Source organism: Schistocerca piceifrons, chromosome 1, assembly GCF_021461385.2.
Source record: "Schistocerca piceifrons isolate TAMUIC-IGC-003096 chromosome 1, iqSchPice1.1, whole genome shotgun sequence".
NCBI classification, from domain to species: Eukaryota; Metazoa; Arthropoda; class Insecta; order Orthoptera; family Acrididae; genus Schistocerca; species Schistocerca piceifrons.
The window spans coordinates 830,626,099-830,642,884 of NC_060138.1; the positions used below are offsets into that span (position 1 = coordinate 830,626,099).

At 43.9% G+C, this 16,786-nt stretch overlaps 1 protein-coding gene across 1 annotated transcript in view; it reads left to right on the forward strand.

Moving 5' to 3' along the window:
- The window catches only part of LOC124775440 (pyruvate kinase-like), a 147,876-nt gene that overhangs the window by 32,388 nt on the left and 98,702 nt on the right, over positions 1-16,786 (forward strand). The window contains exon 3 of the mRNA XM_047250276.1: positions 51-377. Coding sequence (XP_047106232.1) covers positions 51-377 — 327 coding nt within the window. The remainder of the gene's footprint in view (positions 1-50; positions 378-16,786) is intronic.

Consider the following 16,786-nt stretch of genomic DNA (forward strand, 5'->3'; position numbering starts at 1 on the left):
CAGGTATGGCAGTGACCCAGACGAGCATCGAAGTTGGTGTCGTGTTGCAGTACGCGGAGTCGAGCACGGCGGAGCACCTGTACGTGGACTACGGGAACATCACGAACGTGGTGACGGTGGGGGACCGCGTCTTCGTCGACGACGGGCTCATCTCGCTGATGGTGCGCAACGTGTCCGAGGACGCGGTGCAGTGCGAGGTGGAGAACGGCGGGAAGCTGGGCAGCCGCAAGGGCGTCAACCTGCCGGGCGTGCCCGTCGACCTGCCCGGCGTCTCCGAGAAGGACGCCGGCGACCTGCGCTTCGGCGTCGAGCAGGGCGTCGACATGATCTTCGCCTCCTTCATCCGCAACGCGCAGACCGTCCGCGACGTGCGCGACGTGAGTGAGCAGGCAGCTTTTCTTAACACCGCTTCTAGCACACCATGTCCACGTTTTCTATCCTCGTCCAAACTGAATCTCCCACTCTACAGCTGTGTGTGTCCTGTTTTGAAATGCCCTGCAAGATTTGAACTGTGCGTCGGTCAAGATTCGCACCCAGAACTTCGACTTTTACACGTTTCCTATACTCGTCCAAACTGAATCTCCCACTCTACAGCTGTGTGTGTCCTATTTTGAAATGCCCTGCAAGATTTGAACTGTGCATCGGCCACGATTCGCACCCAGAACTTTGACTTTTACACGTTTCCTATCCTCGTCCAAACTGAATCTCTCATTCTCCAGCTGTGTCTGTCCTGTTTTGAAATGCTCTGCAAGATTTGAACTGTGCATCGGCCAAGATTCGCACCCAGAACTTTGTCTTATGCGGACAGTGCTCTTAACCACTGCGCTATTCACACAAAGTCCACGGAATCTGTAAAGTGAAAGATTCATTTTGCAAAACATCTCGTGAGCAGGGGATAAACCATTTTTCGATAATGTTCTCCTTCTACATTACAACCAAGTGTGGAGAGTTTCTGTGAAATTTGGGAAGTAGGAGATAGGTGAGAGGTTTCACACTGAATATTCACTGACTGTGGCTAACAAACGGACAGTACAAACTTCCTCTCACCGATCTGATTCACAGTGACAGGATCTGTAGGGCACGACTAGGAATTCAGCGTATGTGAACAGGAAGGCACAATTCTCAATCGTTCTCGAGAAGATCAAGTTTAAAAAATTTTTGGCATGTTAATGTACTTTGTATAATCGCAAGTATTCAAGCAGTCCGCAGCCGAGCGGGTAAGGTCGTAGCTTCACAAGTACGTGCTTCCTAGATTGAATCTTGCTATTGGTACTTTTTAAAAATTCCTTCATTATTCTGCCAGCAGATTTGTCATGACAGTCGAAATGATCAATATTCAATTCTTCATTTATTACTTGTATAATATTTATCCTGGAAAAGGGAAAAACATTTTTGTAAGGAAATTGAAAATTATAAAACGATACATAAGAGCTTTCAGTCAGATTAGTACAATCATAACATTTATATTACTGTATCTACGTTTGTGACAAGTATAATACACTCCTGGAAATGGAAAAAAGAACACATTGACACCGGTGTGTCAGACCCACCATACTTGCTCCGGACACTGCGAGAGGGCTGTACAAGCAATGATCACACGCACGGCACAGCGGACACACCAGGAACCGCGGTGTTGGCCGTCGAATGGCGCTAGCTGCGCAGCATTTGTGCACCGCCGCCGTCAGTGTCAGCCAGTTTGCCGTGGCATACGGAGCTCCATCGCAGTCTTTAACACTGGTAGCATGCCGCGACAGCGTGGACGTGAACCGTATGTGCAGTTGACGGACTTTGAGCGAGGGCGTAAAGTGGGCATGCGGGAGGCCGGGTGGACGTACCGCCGAATTGCTCAACACGTGGGGCGTGAGGTCTCCACAGTACATCGATGTTGTCGCCAGTGGTCGGCGGAAGGTGCACGTGCCCGTCGACCTGGGACCGGACCGCAGCGACGCACGGATGCACGCCAAGACCGTAGGATACTACGCAGTGCCGTAGGGGACCGCACCGCCACTTCCCAGCAAATTAGGGACACTGTTGCTCCTGGGGTATCGGCGAGGACCATTCGCAACCGTCTCCATGAAGCTGGGCTACGGTCCCGCACACCGTTAGGCCGTCTTCCGCTCACGCCCCAACATCGTGCAGCCCGCCTCCAGTGGCGTCGCGACAGGCATGAATGGAAGGACGAATGAAGACGTGTCGTCTTCAGCGATGAGAGTCGCTTCTGCCTTGGTGCCAATGATGGTCGTATGCGTGTTTGGCGCCGTGCAGGTGAGCGCCACAATCAGGACTGCATACGACCGAGGCACACAGGGCCAACACCCGGCATCATGGTGTGGGGAGCGATCTCATACACTGGCCGTACACCACTGGTGATCGTCGAGGGGACACTGAATAGTGCACGGTACATCCAAACCGTCATCGAACCCATCGTTCTACCATTCCTAGACCGGCAAGGGAACTTGCTGTTCCAACAGGACAATGCACATCTGCATGTATCCCGTGCCACCCAACGTGCTCTAGAAGGTGTAAGTCAACTACCCTGGCCAGCAAGATCTCCGGATCTGTCCCCCATTGAGCATGTTTGGCACTGGATGAAGCGTCGTCTCACGCGGTCTGCACGTCCAGCACGAACGCTGGTCCAACTGAGGCGCCAGGTGGAAATGGCATGGCAAGCCGTTCCGCAGGACTACATCCAGCATCTCTACGATCGTCTCCATGGGAGAATAGCAGCCTGCATTGCTGCGAAAGGTGGATATACACTGTACTAGTGCCGACATTGTGCATGCTCTGTTGCCTGTGTCTATGAGCCTGTGGTTCTGTCAGTGTGATCATGTGATGTATCTGACCCCAGGAATGTGTCAATAAAGTTTCCCCTTCCTGGGACAATGAATTCACGGTGTTCTTATTTCAATTTCCAGGAGTGTATATAACGCGTTGAGCGCTGGACGACTGATACTCATCGTAGAAATATGGAAAACAATAAACGTGTGATGAACGTGAAATTTTTGCATACGCATGATTTCTCATTATGTCTATTGCAAAACACACTTGATTTACATTCATATATGATTCTCGGTCATCACGTAATTAAATGGCGCACTACGCATATTGAAGCACATCACTGAATATTCTTACAGACGAATGATGGCGTGCGATTGATCGAATTTTTATGCAGCTTTCTCTAGAAGCTATCTTTCTATTCTGTTGGATGAAGTACAGGCAATTTTGTAGCCGCTGTATAAGGTTCTTCGCCTGTGTGTAAAAATAAACGTCGCAAGGCTGCACAAATGAAATTATTTTATTTTATTACTTTATTATTTTAACAGGGTATTTTATTATTTTTAATAAGGGCCGTTGTGGCCGGGAGGTTCTAGGCGCTTCAGTCCAGAACCGCGCTGCTGCTATGGTCGCGGGTTCGAATCCTGCATCGAGCATGGATGGGTGTGATGTCCTTAGGTTAGTTAGGTTTAAGTATTTCTGAGTCTAGGGAACTCATGATCTCAGACGCTAAGTCCCATGGTGCTCAGAGCTATTTTTAATAAGGTATCGGTAGCTAGATTCGATGCAGGTACCTTGCGCTTGTGAAACTAATCGCCTTCTTCCTCAAGCAAAATTGAAATTCGTCGTAATGTGTTATGGGATGAAACTGCTGAAGTCATCGGTCCCTAAGCTTACACACCACTTAATCTAACTTAAACTAACTTACGCTAAAGACAACACACACACCCATGACCGAGGGAGGACTCGAACCTCCGACTGGGGAAGCCGCCCCTTCCTCAGGTGTGGACTCATTGAAAGCTAGTGACCGTACAAATTATACAAACAGGCCAAAAATTTCTCGAACTCGATTTTCTCGAAAATGGTTCAGAGCTGCGTTTTGCTGTTTACATATGTTAAAGAACTAGTCGTTCCCTACACACCCTGTCAATATGAATCAAATGCGGGAAGGGAAGTTCGTACAGTGCCCTTGTCAGCCAGCGGTCGACGCGCCGCGAACCGCATGAGCCCCTGGGGGCCTTCTCCATACAACCCGCAACTGTTTTATAAATAAACATCTTATCATTGGGAAATATTGTAATTTCGCGCCAAAACTGAAATCCGAGTAACAGTGACGGCCGAACGAACTGACGACAAATACTACGGCTCGCCACCAGTGCCGGCCGATCGAGCGAAACGAGTTATTGTGCGTCCGCGGCGCTGTGCGAAACTAACAACTAATTTGTTTTGAATTTTGGTAAGAGTGACCGTTTCCTGTTTCACACATTTGAGTTCACAAAGCTAAATAACGTTTATGAAACGCAATAATACGCCTGTTATTTCAGGATTTACCCGTGTTGAGGACTTAATAATTTTCAATGGTGGCTTAAAAAAAGAGAAGGTTACTAGAAGAAAATAGTGTATTTAACGATACAAGGGCAGATTTATACTTCCTTACTGATTGTGAAGGAGAATCCCTATGATTATCATGTCAAAAGACTTTTGCTGTTCAAAAATAACATAATCTAAAACGCCATTATGGAACGAGCATAAGGCAGAATTTGAATGTCTTGTGCGTGATTTATGGAAATGTAACATTAACGCAAAAAGGTGGGCATTTAAGGAGATGGGACCTGGATAAACTGAAAGAACCAGAGGTTGTACAGAGTTTCAGGGAGAGCATAAGGGAACAATTGACAGGAATGGGGGAAAGAAATACAGTAGAAGAAGAATGGGTAGCTTTGAGGGATGAAATAGTGAAGGCAGCAGAGGATCAAATAGGTACAAAGACGAGGGCTAGTAGAAAACCTTGGGTAATAGAAGAAATATTGAATTTAATTGATGAAAGGAGAAAATATAAAAATGCTGCAAATGAAGCAGGCAAAAAGGAATACAAACGTCTCAAAAATGAGATCGACAGGAAGTGCAAAATGGCTAAGCAGGGATGGCTAGAGGACAAATGTATGGATGTAGAGGCTTATCTCAATAGGAGTAAGATAGATACTGCCTACAGGAAAATTAAAGAGACCTTTGGAGAAAGGAGAACCACTTGCATGAATATCAAGAGCTTTGATGGAAACCCAGTTCTAAACAAAGAACGGAAAGCAGGAAGGCGGAAGGAGTATATAGAGGGTCTATACAAGAGCGATGTTCTTGAGGACAATATTATGGAAATGGAAGAGGATGTAGATGAAGATGAAATGGGAGACACGATACTGCGTGAAGAGTTTCACAGAGCACTGAAAGACCTGAGTCGAAACAAGGCCCCGGGAGTAGACAACATTCCATCAGAACTACTGAAGGCCTTGGGAGAGCCAGTCCTGACAAAACTCTACCATGTGGTGAGCAAGATGTATGAGACAGGCGAAATACCCTCAGACTTCAAGAAGAACATAATAATTCCAATCCCAAAGAAAGCAGGTGTTAACAGATGTGGAAATTACCGAACTATCAGTTTAATAAGTCACAGCTGCAAAATACTAACCCGAATTCTTTACAGACGAATGGAAAAACTGATAGAAGCCGACCTCGGGGAAGATCAGTTTGGATTCCGTAGAAATGTTGAAACACGTGAGGCAATACTGACCCTACGACTTATCTTAGAAGAAAGATTAAGGAAAGGCAAACCTACGTTTCTAGCATTTGTAGACTTAGAGAAAACTTTTGACAACGTTGACTGGAATACTCTCTTTCAAATTATGAAGGTGGCAGGGGTAAAATACAGGGAGCGAAAGGCTATTTTCAATTTGTACAGAAACCAGATGGCAGTTATAAGAGTCGAGGGGTATGAAAGGAAAGCAGTGGTTGGGAAGGGAGTGAGACAGGGTTGTAGCCTATCCCCGATGTTATTCAACCTGTATATTGAGCAAGCTGTAAAGGAAACAAAAGAAAAATTCGGAGTAGGCATTAAAATCCATGGAGAAGAAATAAAAACTTTGAGGTTCGCCGATGACATTGTAACTCTGTAAGAGACAGCAAAGGACCTGGATGGAAGAGCAGTTGAACGGGATGGACAGTGTCTTGAAAGGAGGATATAAGATGAACTTCAACAAAATCAAAACGAGGATAATGGAATGTAGTCGAATTAAGTCGGGTGATGCTGAGGGAATTAGATTAGGAAATGAAACAATAAAAGTAGTAAAGGAGTTTTGCTATTTGGGGAGCAAAATAACTAATGATGGACGAAGTAGAGAAGATATAAAATTTAGACTGGCAATGACAAGTAAAGCGTTTCTGAAGAAGAAAAATTAGTTAACATCGAGTATAGATTTAAATGTCAGGAAGTTGTTTCTGAAAGTATTTGTGTGGAGTGTAGCCATGTATGGAAGTGAAACGTGGACGATGAATGGTTTAGAGGAGAGGAGAATAGAAGCTTTCGAAATGTGGTGCTACAGAAGAATGCTGAAGAGTGGATGGGTAGATCACATAACTAATGAGGAGGCATTGAATAGAATTGGGGAGAAGAGGAGCTTGTGGCACAACTTGACTAGAAGAAGGGATCGATTGACAGGACATGTTCTGAGACACCGAGGGATCACCAATTTAGTATTGGAGGGCAGCGTGGAGGGTAAAAATCGTAGAGGGAGACCAAGAGATGAATACACTAAGCAGATTCAGCAGGATGTAGGCTGCAGTAGGTACTGGGAGATGAAGAAGCTTGCATAGGACAGAGTAGCATGGAGAACTACATCAAACCAGTCTCAGGACTGAAGACCACAACAACAACAACATTAACGCACTCAAATCGTCAGAAAAGAACCAACAAAATGTTTTTAAGATTCAGATTCGAAGTAACATGTCAAGTGCTTTAGTTGCGGCTGGGAACCTGAAAAAAAATTCTTACTGAAGATGTGGACAATAATTTATGCGAGAAACTTCTGAAAACGGTGCGATTATTTAAATGGTTCTTTTCATCTATCGAGGAAAGTGATAACATTTCAGGTTTGGCGCAGCTACTAGTATTTGTTGGCGGAACTGATCGCAACTTAAAAGTTTTTAGGGAGTTTTCCAGTTATGCAGTTTGAAAGAAATAAAATTATTTCGCCACTTAGAACACGCGTTAATATTGTGAGGTCATGGTTGAGCTTTAACCGTACCCCTGTAATGTTATTAAGACGTGCATCCAGTGGCCTTTGTGCAGAACAGATAGCTCCTCATAAGACCATGTGAACTCTTAAACAGAATTTCCACTATGGATAGTTATACGAGACATCTGAAGTTAAACAGAAGTGGTCGAGTCATAAACGAAACGTGGGCACCATACCTCACAAAGTTTACTGAGTAGGGTTTCATCTAAATCTGGAATGAAACAAAAGGTCACAAGGAAGTTCTGTCTATTACTAAAATGCCTGGATCTCGCTTTTGAACATAGAATGGGTAAAACAAGTAATATTAGGGTCATGAGGTTACAAGTGACCTATATCAACATATACAATAATACCTTGACATAGGTGGATAAACTTGGTATGAAAGAGATGGTAAGGAGTGAAATTAACTATATCCACGTAAATAATCAGTGATTACTGAGTTAACCATAAGAATGAAGGATCAGATCCAGAAAAGAACATGCATCCATCGGTTACCTTGCCTAACTGCCTGTTGAGTTGAACTCGCTGAGTGCAAGGACGAATTTAGAATATCAAAACCTAACTCGAATCAGTAGACTTTGTGGCCATCTTGAAACATCCCTTCGACTGCTTTTCTGAATGCAATTCTACAGCCCACAGAGTTTGGCTCCCTGATCTCCCATTGTCTGCATCACTGTGGCGTGGAACGAAAGGAGTGCAGACTAGAACATTCCTGCCATGGGACCCCGGCTTTCAGCACTAATGCTTTTATGACAATGACATACTTGCCATTCTTCTCCTGTGCCCCTTCGTGTTTTTATCGTCAGCAAGCCAACTCCAATTTTCAGAAAAATTACAGAGTTCTCTTCACCATAGAAAGAAATGAAATAAGAAGTACTAGTTAGCTTTGCACCCACTGGTACTTATTTTACTTATCTACATACCCTCATGCATTACTTGTGGTAGAAACTTGGAAATTTGTGGTAAGGTGTTATGGGACCAAACTGCTGAGGTCAGCCGGCCGGTGTGGCCGTGCGGTTCTAGGCGCTTTAGTCTGGGACCGCGTGACTGCTACGGTCGCAGGTTCGAATCCTGCTTCGGGCATGGATGTGTGTGATGTCCTTAGGTTAGTTAGGTTTAAGTAGTTCTAAGTTCTGGGGGACTGATGACCACAGACGTTAAGTCCCATAGTGCTCAGAGCCATTTGCTGAGGTCATCGGTCCCTAAGTTTACACACCACTTAATCTAACTTAAACTAACTTACGCTAAGGACAACACACACACACCCATGCCCGAGGGAGGACTCGAACCTCCAACGAGGAGAGCGGCGTGGGCCGTGACAAGGGGCCCTAGACCGCGCGGCTATCCTGTGTTGCGCATGACCTGTGATTAGCTTTAATTTAATCGTCTTATTGAATTGAATGGCTCATTAATTAGGGCACAGAGTGGTATTTTTTCTGTAATAGTATCAACGCATTTATGATGGCTAAAATTGGTAAGCGTTACAACTGATGCAGGGAGAAACATGACTGGACAAAACAAAGAGTCTAGTCAGTAGAATTAACCTAAACTGACAGGGATCGATTGGGATATTCCATTATTTTTCCATTGTATTGTCTACCAAGAAGCATTATGGTACAAAGTTCTTTCATGGATAGAAGTAATCTGTATCAACTGTAAACTTTATCAGAAAAAATGCGTTATACATTTCAAATTTCAAAAGTTTGTCAGATGTGGAAGCAGATCATTCAGATGTCCTGTATTATTCTGAAGTGAGATGGTTAAGTAAAGGAGCAATACTGAAAAGATTTTGACCTGAGGAAAGAAATCAGCACATTTATGATATAAAAGGTAAATGTGTTCCAGAACTTACAGATCCTTAATGGTTTATAGACCTTGAATTTTTGACAGATTTAAGTACTGAGTCAAAATGCTGAATAAGAAGCAACAAGAAAAAATAAATTAATATTTTATATGCACACAGACGCAAGGTAAGTCGAAATGAGAAACATTCTGTTAAGAAAACATACTGGTGAGAAAATGATAGATCATTTCCAAACTGAAAAAAAAAGAAAAAAAAGTTGGAATAAATTTTCATGGACAAAATAACAAAATGAAATGGATTTTAACAAGAGATTTCAACGGGAGATATCGTGGCTTCGAGAAAGTTTCTGGTGAATTGCAGGTTTTTGCAAACCCTTTTGCATGTGCTATTGATGATTTACCGAGTAATTTAAAAATCTGTGTTACTGACCTTCAGTCTACACACTAAAAAATATTTCTATGAAATCATTAATCTTGTTAAATTTGATGGTAGTTGGCCATCTAACTGGAAGAACTGAGATGGTCTGCTCAGCAAATAATTACAATTTTTGGCAGCACTTGCTTACGTGAGCAAATTTTTTAATTCTCAATTACAGAAAAAATAAATATTGTCCTCGTTCCACAGATTAGAATTTGAGAGCTATTGCGTATTTCTACGACAGAAACGAAAGCAAACACCCGACAAACAGCCAGTCAAATATAGTCTCAGAAATCACTTTAAATTTTGATTGGACTCGCATGTGTAATAATGTTTGTAGCTGTCACTTGCTTTGTTTTTTGTCTCATTTCCTTTTTGTCATTGTTCCTACTTATTAATTAAATGATGATAAATAAAATGTAAAAGTAAATATCTGCGTTTTTGCATTTGTAATATCATCGTATAATTATAGGTACACAATTTTCAAGAAATGTGACCCGCCTTTATTTCATTTTGCCACTATACGATCCTTACATTCAGAAGGTTGCCGACCACTGGGCTAAGCCAGTTTTCTGCAACAGCCTTTCTTCCGGGAGTGGTAGTTGCGCAAGGCATGCAGGAGAGCTTTAGTGATGTTGGGTAAACTACGTAGGACGGAAATAAATCTATGAGTGCAAGTCATGAGTCGCGCCGGAAGGCTCACGTCCTGATCCGGCTCACAGTTTTAATCTGTTTCGAAGTTGACTCATTATTCTGCCACTGTTGTTTCCTACGTGACCGACACAATCGTCCGGGATTTCTTCCTGTCATTGTGCAATTTTTGATCTATAGTATTGTAAGTTGTTTTTCGAATCGTCACCAGATCTGTAGCTCTTCTGACGGTTAATAAATCAAAAGAAAGTATGATCGACTCAGTAACCTCAAGTGAAAATTACGTTAAAAGAAGTGGTGTAACCAAGTTAGTGGTGTATGAATGAAGATGATAGTCGGACTTCCTGTTATAACCGTTACTTCCTGCCTCTGTCTTCAGATAAGTATTTGTTTACTTCGAAAGAAGTTCTGGTCTCGTTGGCCGTGACAGCTTCGGAGATTGGACCCTATAGCAGGCGTGTTAGACGGGGAGTGTTTGAAGAGTGAAGAATTATCGACAGGGGGAAGGTTACAGAAAGTATATTGACTCAATCAGAAAAAAGAAATGTAAGGCAGCTTGTACAGTGCGGAAAAACCAACAAAGCACAATATCGGATTATCAGTGACGATAGCCTCTTCTCCAAGAGAGAAAGAGTTTATACAAAGAAGAACACAGGTAATTAATGAAAAAGTTCGTTCTAGTACGCCGAAAATCCTAACAGGACAAAAGAAAAAGAGGGAGAAACTGGATGGCCTTGAGAGTAATCGAGATTCGTTGCAAAGGCCGGCGTGTGCGGTAAGCTTACCAGAATTGCCTCGGAGTGCTGTTTACAGTTGTCTCGCAGCAGCAGTCGAGTACATGTTATCTCGACGTGACCGAATTGCTACCACTATTAAACTCTGCACGTCTGACACCAAGGTAGTGGAGGTCACAGCATCCTATACACAAGCTAAGATGGCCGCAGACTTCTGCGCCAATCTTCACGAACGATCAACACCCGGCAGACGAGAGGAGAGATTACGTAAGGGTGGGCCGGAGAGTGTATCTTGGCTAGTTTTATGGCCTAGTTGGAGTGCACGGGGGAGGGTGTGCTGGTCTTCATCGCTACTTCTTTGTGGTGGGAAGGGAGGGGTCTTCCGAACTCTCAGGTTGGATATTCAATTGTAGTGCCAACTTGAGGGAGCGGAGAAAGAACTTGTTCTTCGTGACTGCATCTTTTTAAGCTGCATTATGACTACTAGAGCCTGCCATCTTATTACTTTATGCAGGCCGTAGTGCTCCACACAGACCTTATAGCCAGCATCCATGGCCACCACCACGCAGCAAAATTGTGCTACTCAGTTGAGGCCATGGGCACTGTTGTCCATGCTGCACCATGTGGAGGTGGGGCTGTGTGGAGTTCTTTTGTCTACACTTTGCTGTTATCCCTTATTTACATGCAGCAATTACATTTATTTTTTAAAGAAAAATACAGAAATTTTGAAGTAGGAAACTATAAATTTATAATTTAAGAAGAGAATAAAGGAAGACAGGAAATAGTAGATATAGATATCCCTTCACCAACACCATTTGGGTCTTGGTATTGAACGTCAAGTCCAGCGTCCCATTTTAGTATTGTTCGCATGAACATTCCTCTTCGGGAAAAATCGGTTTGTTCAGTCCATGCGGATCTAATCTATATTACTGTTGTTTCTTAGACTTCTGTGTGAATTGATGTTTGCTAGGTTACATAACAACTACTACCACTAAGTAATTTATTAAAAAAATTCTGCTTGGCTTTGAGCAATATCCTGGATTAGTGTAACCTAATTAAGTATACACTGTTCCTACGTAGATGTAGAAATATAAAAAGCCATTACTAACCTATTATTAATCTTGTAAATAGTGTTTTGTAGAATACAACTAGACTATTTTCAGCAGTGGACCAATTAATTTTGTATAACTGCGTAAAATGCATGATCTGTTTCTGTTGTGTATTTACACTCTTTGATTTTGCTTGCTTACTTTATATTAAATGTGTATCACGTTCATATTATTACATTTACATTGATGTATTCATTTATATAACTACTTAACAGTGTTGGTTACAGATTTAACGTTGGTTCTAGAACAATATCTAACCGCGGACTATTGTAATTACTCCCACATTTGACTCATTCATAACCAGATATAAATTGCAGTCCTTCATTAACGTCCACGTGAGTAGTCGTGCACGTTTCACTTGTTTTATGTTACGTATATTTTGTGTGTCTAAGTTATGTCAGTGTTGTTACTGTCACTCGTATCATCGTCAGTACTGGAGCTACTCGTGCTATCTGTGTCGGCCTGTCTTCGTCTTCTGCGCCTTCTGTATTGATGATTCTGTTCGTATAGGTCATGTTCTGCTTTTCAGATGTTGTTGGCGATTGCGTTCAACTATGTCTAAGTATCTGGGTTCCTCAGCGCATCATATAGTGTTGTTTCCGTTCTACGTTCTACGTTATTACGCAACTGCCTGTATCTAATGCATTTCAAAAGAAAGTTTTCTGGGGAATCAATTTCCCCCGTATGTGCAACTATTGGTTTCTGAAACCGACATGCGTCGCAAGTGCGTGAGATAAGGGCCATGTCCAGTCACAAAATGAACCATGCCTCGTCTGAGGTTGACATGGCACAACCGTAAAATGAATAGACTCGACGACCCTAATCAATGTCGTCTCAAACTTTCTGCCAAGTGTCCACCCGCAAATTTTTTAGTTGGCGCCTGTCTTCTGTGTGCTGCCCAGTGATCTGCAATACCATATTGTTGCTCATCCGCCTCTGGACCGCCTTTTTTCTCACCGTCCCCGGGCTACGTTGACGTTTGTGATCCGTGTGCAACGTGTGCAAGAGTCGCTCGGTGTGGAGTCTGTACGACCCCAAATCCAGGGTTTTAACCGCCTGCCACCCTAGCTACTGGAGAGGCCCAGAGTGATTTTAGATTTGGTGCGGTACAGGAGAGATAGCACTCCTGCTTCCGTTTTTAATCGGGCCTTTTCTGCCGTTTTATCTGAGCGCCACGACCATGTAGCTGTTTTTACGGATGGATTTAAGCAGGGTGACTCTGTTGGTTGCTCTGTCGTCTTTCCGGATCGTGTCCTCAAGGTCAGACTGCCTCCCGAATTTACCATCTTTGACGCAGAACTATATGCCATCTTGCCGGCACTGGAGCAGATGAGACTTTCTCCCAGTATTAGATTTCTCGTCTGTTCAGATTCTTTGAGAGCCCTTTACTCTCTTCAGCGTTTGTACCCAGCAGATAAAGGAACCCAGACTATCCACGACGCCCTCCTCCAACTACAGCGACTGGGGAAGCAGATGTCTTTCTGCTGGGTACCAGGGTACGCGGGAATTCTGGGGAATTAAAGGGCTGATCGAGCAGCCAAGGAGGCTTGTCGTGACCGTCAGGTCTTTCAGTTTACTATCCCACTGCATGCCCTCACCTCGCTGTTGAGGTATAAAGTCTTGTGTCGTTGGGAACATAAGTGGCTAGAAGTGCCCGACAACAAGCTCCGTGTGATCAAGCCCACAACTCGGCCGTGGCATACTTCCTTCCAGCCACGTCGACGGGACGAGGTCATCATTACTCGTCTTCACATCGGCCACAGCCCTACGACGGATGGATTTTTACTCCGGCGAGAGGACCGTCCGATGTGTGCTGTTTGTGGCGTGCAGATCACGGTGCACCACATTTTATTGGACTGCAGTTTATTTGCTGACCAGCGGACTTCAGTGGATTTGCCGGCGGATCTACAATCTATTTTATGCAATACTCAAACGAATGTGGTTCGGGTTTTAAAGTTCTGTGAATTGTCCCACATTTTAACAAGATTGTGGGGAGATATTTTTAATGTGTCAACGGAGTAGCTGGCGCACCAAAATTTTTCAGTAAGTGGTCAGCCAGTCTCATTTCCCTGTGCTGTTCTTTTAGCTCTTTTGTGGTTTATTTTCCCTCTTTGATTAGCTATCTGGCCTCAACATTGGTTTTAATGCATGGGAGAGTGCCTGTGCGATAGTCATTGTGTTGTCGTTTCGTGTGCATGCGTGTACGACAGTTTTCGTTCTTATTCACATGAGTTTGTTTTCATCGATGTCAGGGCGCTGATAACCTCGTCGTTGGGCGCCCATAAGTTCCCAAACCACACACACACTGATCTGCAATACTCTCTCAGGTTTACCCATCTTCAGCCAATATACTGCAGCCCGATATCAAACGGTTATATCGATCGAGTGTATTCCAAGTACCACATACAACGAATCAACTTGTGATACCGAACGCCCCTGATAGTCTAAGGAGCACACTCCTCCGCTCCCGCCTAACAGTGATAATGTTCATGACGAGAACGAGTTTATGTGCCCACGTACTAGCTGCAAAGCTCAATACGGGCTCGAAAAGCGCACAGTGGTACATTCTTATGTGTGTGAGCGGTAGTCTGCATCGTGTCGAATTTAGTGTCGTTATTTGCGAAGTATGCTTTCGGCTTTGTTTGTGATTAGTCGCATGTGTTCACTGAAGCTATGTCCTTCGTCAATGTGTACCCAAAGATATCTAGTTTTGTGTTTGTGTTGTTAATTTTAATTGCCGGGTATCTTTGTAGTAATCTTTTAAACATTGGGTACGCTGTTTTTTGTGCAGCTATGGATAACTTGCTTTGGTTGTACTGTTGTTGTATTGCGTGTGGTATACCACTGGACTTGTTTTCCAACATTGGTAACGTTTTGGGTGATATCACATCTAACAGGCAGCCAGCATACGCAACGATCCCGTGTGAACGTTCATCTCCACCGATTAAATTCCAGAGCGTTCAATTGTGATATCCCAGAAAATAGGTCCGCAGATAGAGCCTTGTGGACATCCTTTGGTAATCCTTTTTACAACCTTACGGTTGCCCTCTTGTCACGCAGCCGCTCTGTTCCTACAACAGTCTCGAAGACTATTGTGCAGGGGTTCGCGTACCTGTAGTTGTCGAAATCGTTCAGACATTGCTGGCCACCGAAGATTGTCAAAGCTGCCAGCAAGGCCAATAAGAATCGCAACTGCGTACTTCTGAAATGTCTATTCTACGATTTGAAAAGCCCGATTAATCATGTCATCAATAGATTTTCCCGGTCTAAAGCCAAACTGGCTGACTAAGGCCATGGAGTTCTCTGTGAGCTTGGAGGCAGTTACGTGGAAGCCTCTCATGGATCTTAGCCAATGTATTTAACAAGCAAATTGGACGGAACGATTTTGGTTCTGTTGGATCCCTATCTGCGGCTTTTTTGATAATTACTGTATTGGCTGTTTGGTAGACTAGAGGCATCCGTCTCACTTTCAGGGTATCACTTATTAGATTTTTTAAATATGGGGTTATCTGCGGAGAGACCGGGCGCAATGTTTCTGATTCTATATGGTCTGGTTCTGGTGCTTTCTTGTTTATCAAGCCAGAAATTGCTAACGCGACCTCCTCTCACGCCAACGGGCCGGTGACGTTCTGTAGTGTTATCCCTATACATTGCCTCCCTAAGGTCTGTCTGTGTGCTTGGGTATCTGTTCGTGGATCGTCATTGGGCAGACGTTTGTAGAGCAGATATTATGCTGTTTGTCTCCCTTCCCGTGTCATAATTCCGTCATCTTGCCTTAGTGTAGCCAGTACAAGAAGGTACTTAATTTTCTCAGTTGAAAGTTTGTATGATATTCCCCAAGTGTTCTGTTGTAGATGTGTTGTAATGTTCCCAAAGTTCTTGTCTAATCGTGATTAATACCGTTTTCAATGTGGTCTTCGCGTCCTTGTATTCTTGTAGTCGAATCTGTCTGTCTCGCGTGGTGGTTGCCTTGTGGTAGAGCCTTCTCTTGCGTCTGATATCCGGTCTTACGCTAGACAGCTCCAGGGAGCATCTTTCCTACGCCGGTTAGTGAAAATCGGTATGTATTTTCGTTGGACAGTTTGTAATATTTGCTAAAGTCTATATGGCCTTAGGTCTACACTTTCATCTAGGTTTATCTCTTACATAGTTTTGAACCCCCACCCAATTTTCCCTGCAACATATATTTATTTGATGATGCTGTGTGATTTACTGTGGTCTTTGTGTCAATGATGAGTGTACTATGTTCACTTGTCGCTACATTCAAACACACACGCCAATCTATTTCTATATTTATAGCTATATGGTTAACTATAGTTAGTCTATGTTATCAAAAGTATCCGGACACCTGGCTGAAAATGACTTACAAGTTCGTGGCACCCTCCATCGATAATGCTGGAATTCAATATGGCTGCCTTGATGGCTGCTTTCACTCTCGCAGGCATACGTTCAATCAGGTGCTGAAAGGTTTCTTGGGCAGTGGCAGTCCATTCTTCTCGGAGTGCTGCACTAAGGAGAGGTATCAAAAAAATGGCTCTGAGCACTATGGGACTTAACATCTATGGTCATCAGTCCCCTAGAACTTAGAACTACTTAAACCTAACTAACCTAAGGACATCACACACATCCATGTCCGAGGCAGGATTCGAACCTGCGACCGTAGCAGTTGCGCGGCTCCGGACTGAGCGCCTAGAACCGCTAGACCACCGCGGCCGGCAGGAGAGGTATCGATGTCGGTTGGTGAGGCTTGGCACGAAGTCGGCGTTCCAAAACATCCCAAAGGTGTTCTGTAGGATTCAGCTCAGGACTCTGTGCAGGCCACTCCATTGCATGTATCTTATTGTCGTGTAACCACTCCGCCACAGGCCGCGCGTTATGAACGAGTGCTCGATCGTGTTGAAAGATGCAATCGCAGCCCCCGAATTGCTCTTCAAGAAGGTGCTTAAAACATCAATGTAGGCCTGTTCTGTTATAGTGCCAAGCAAAACAACAAGGAGTGCAAGCCCCCTC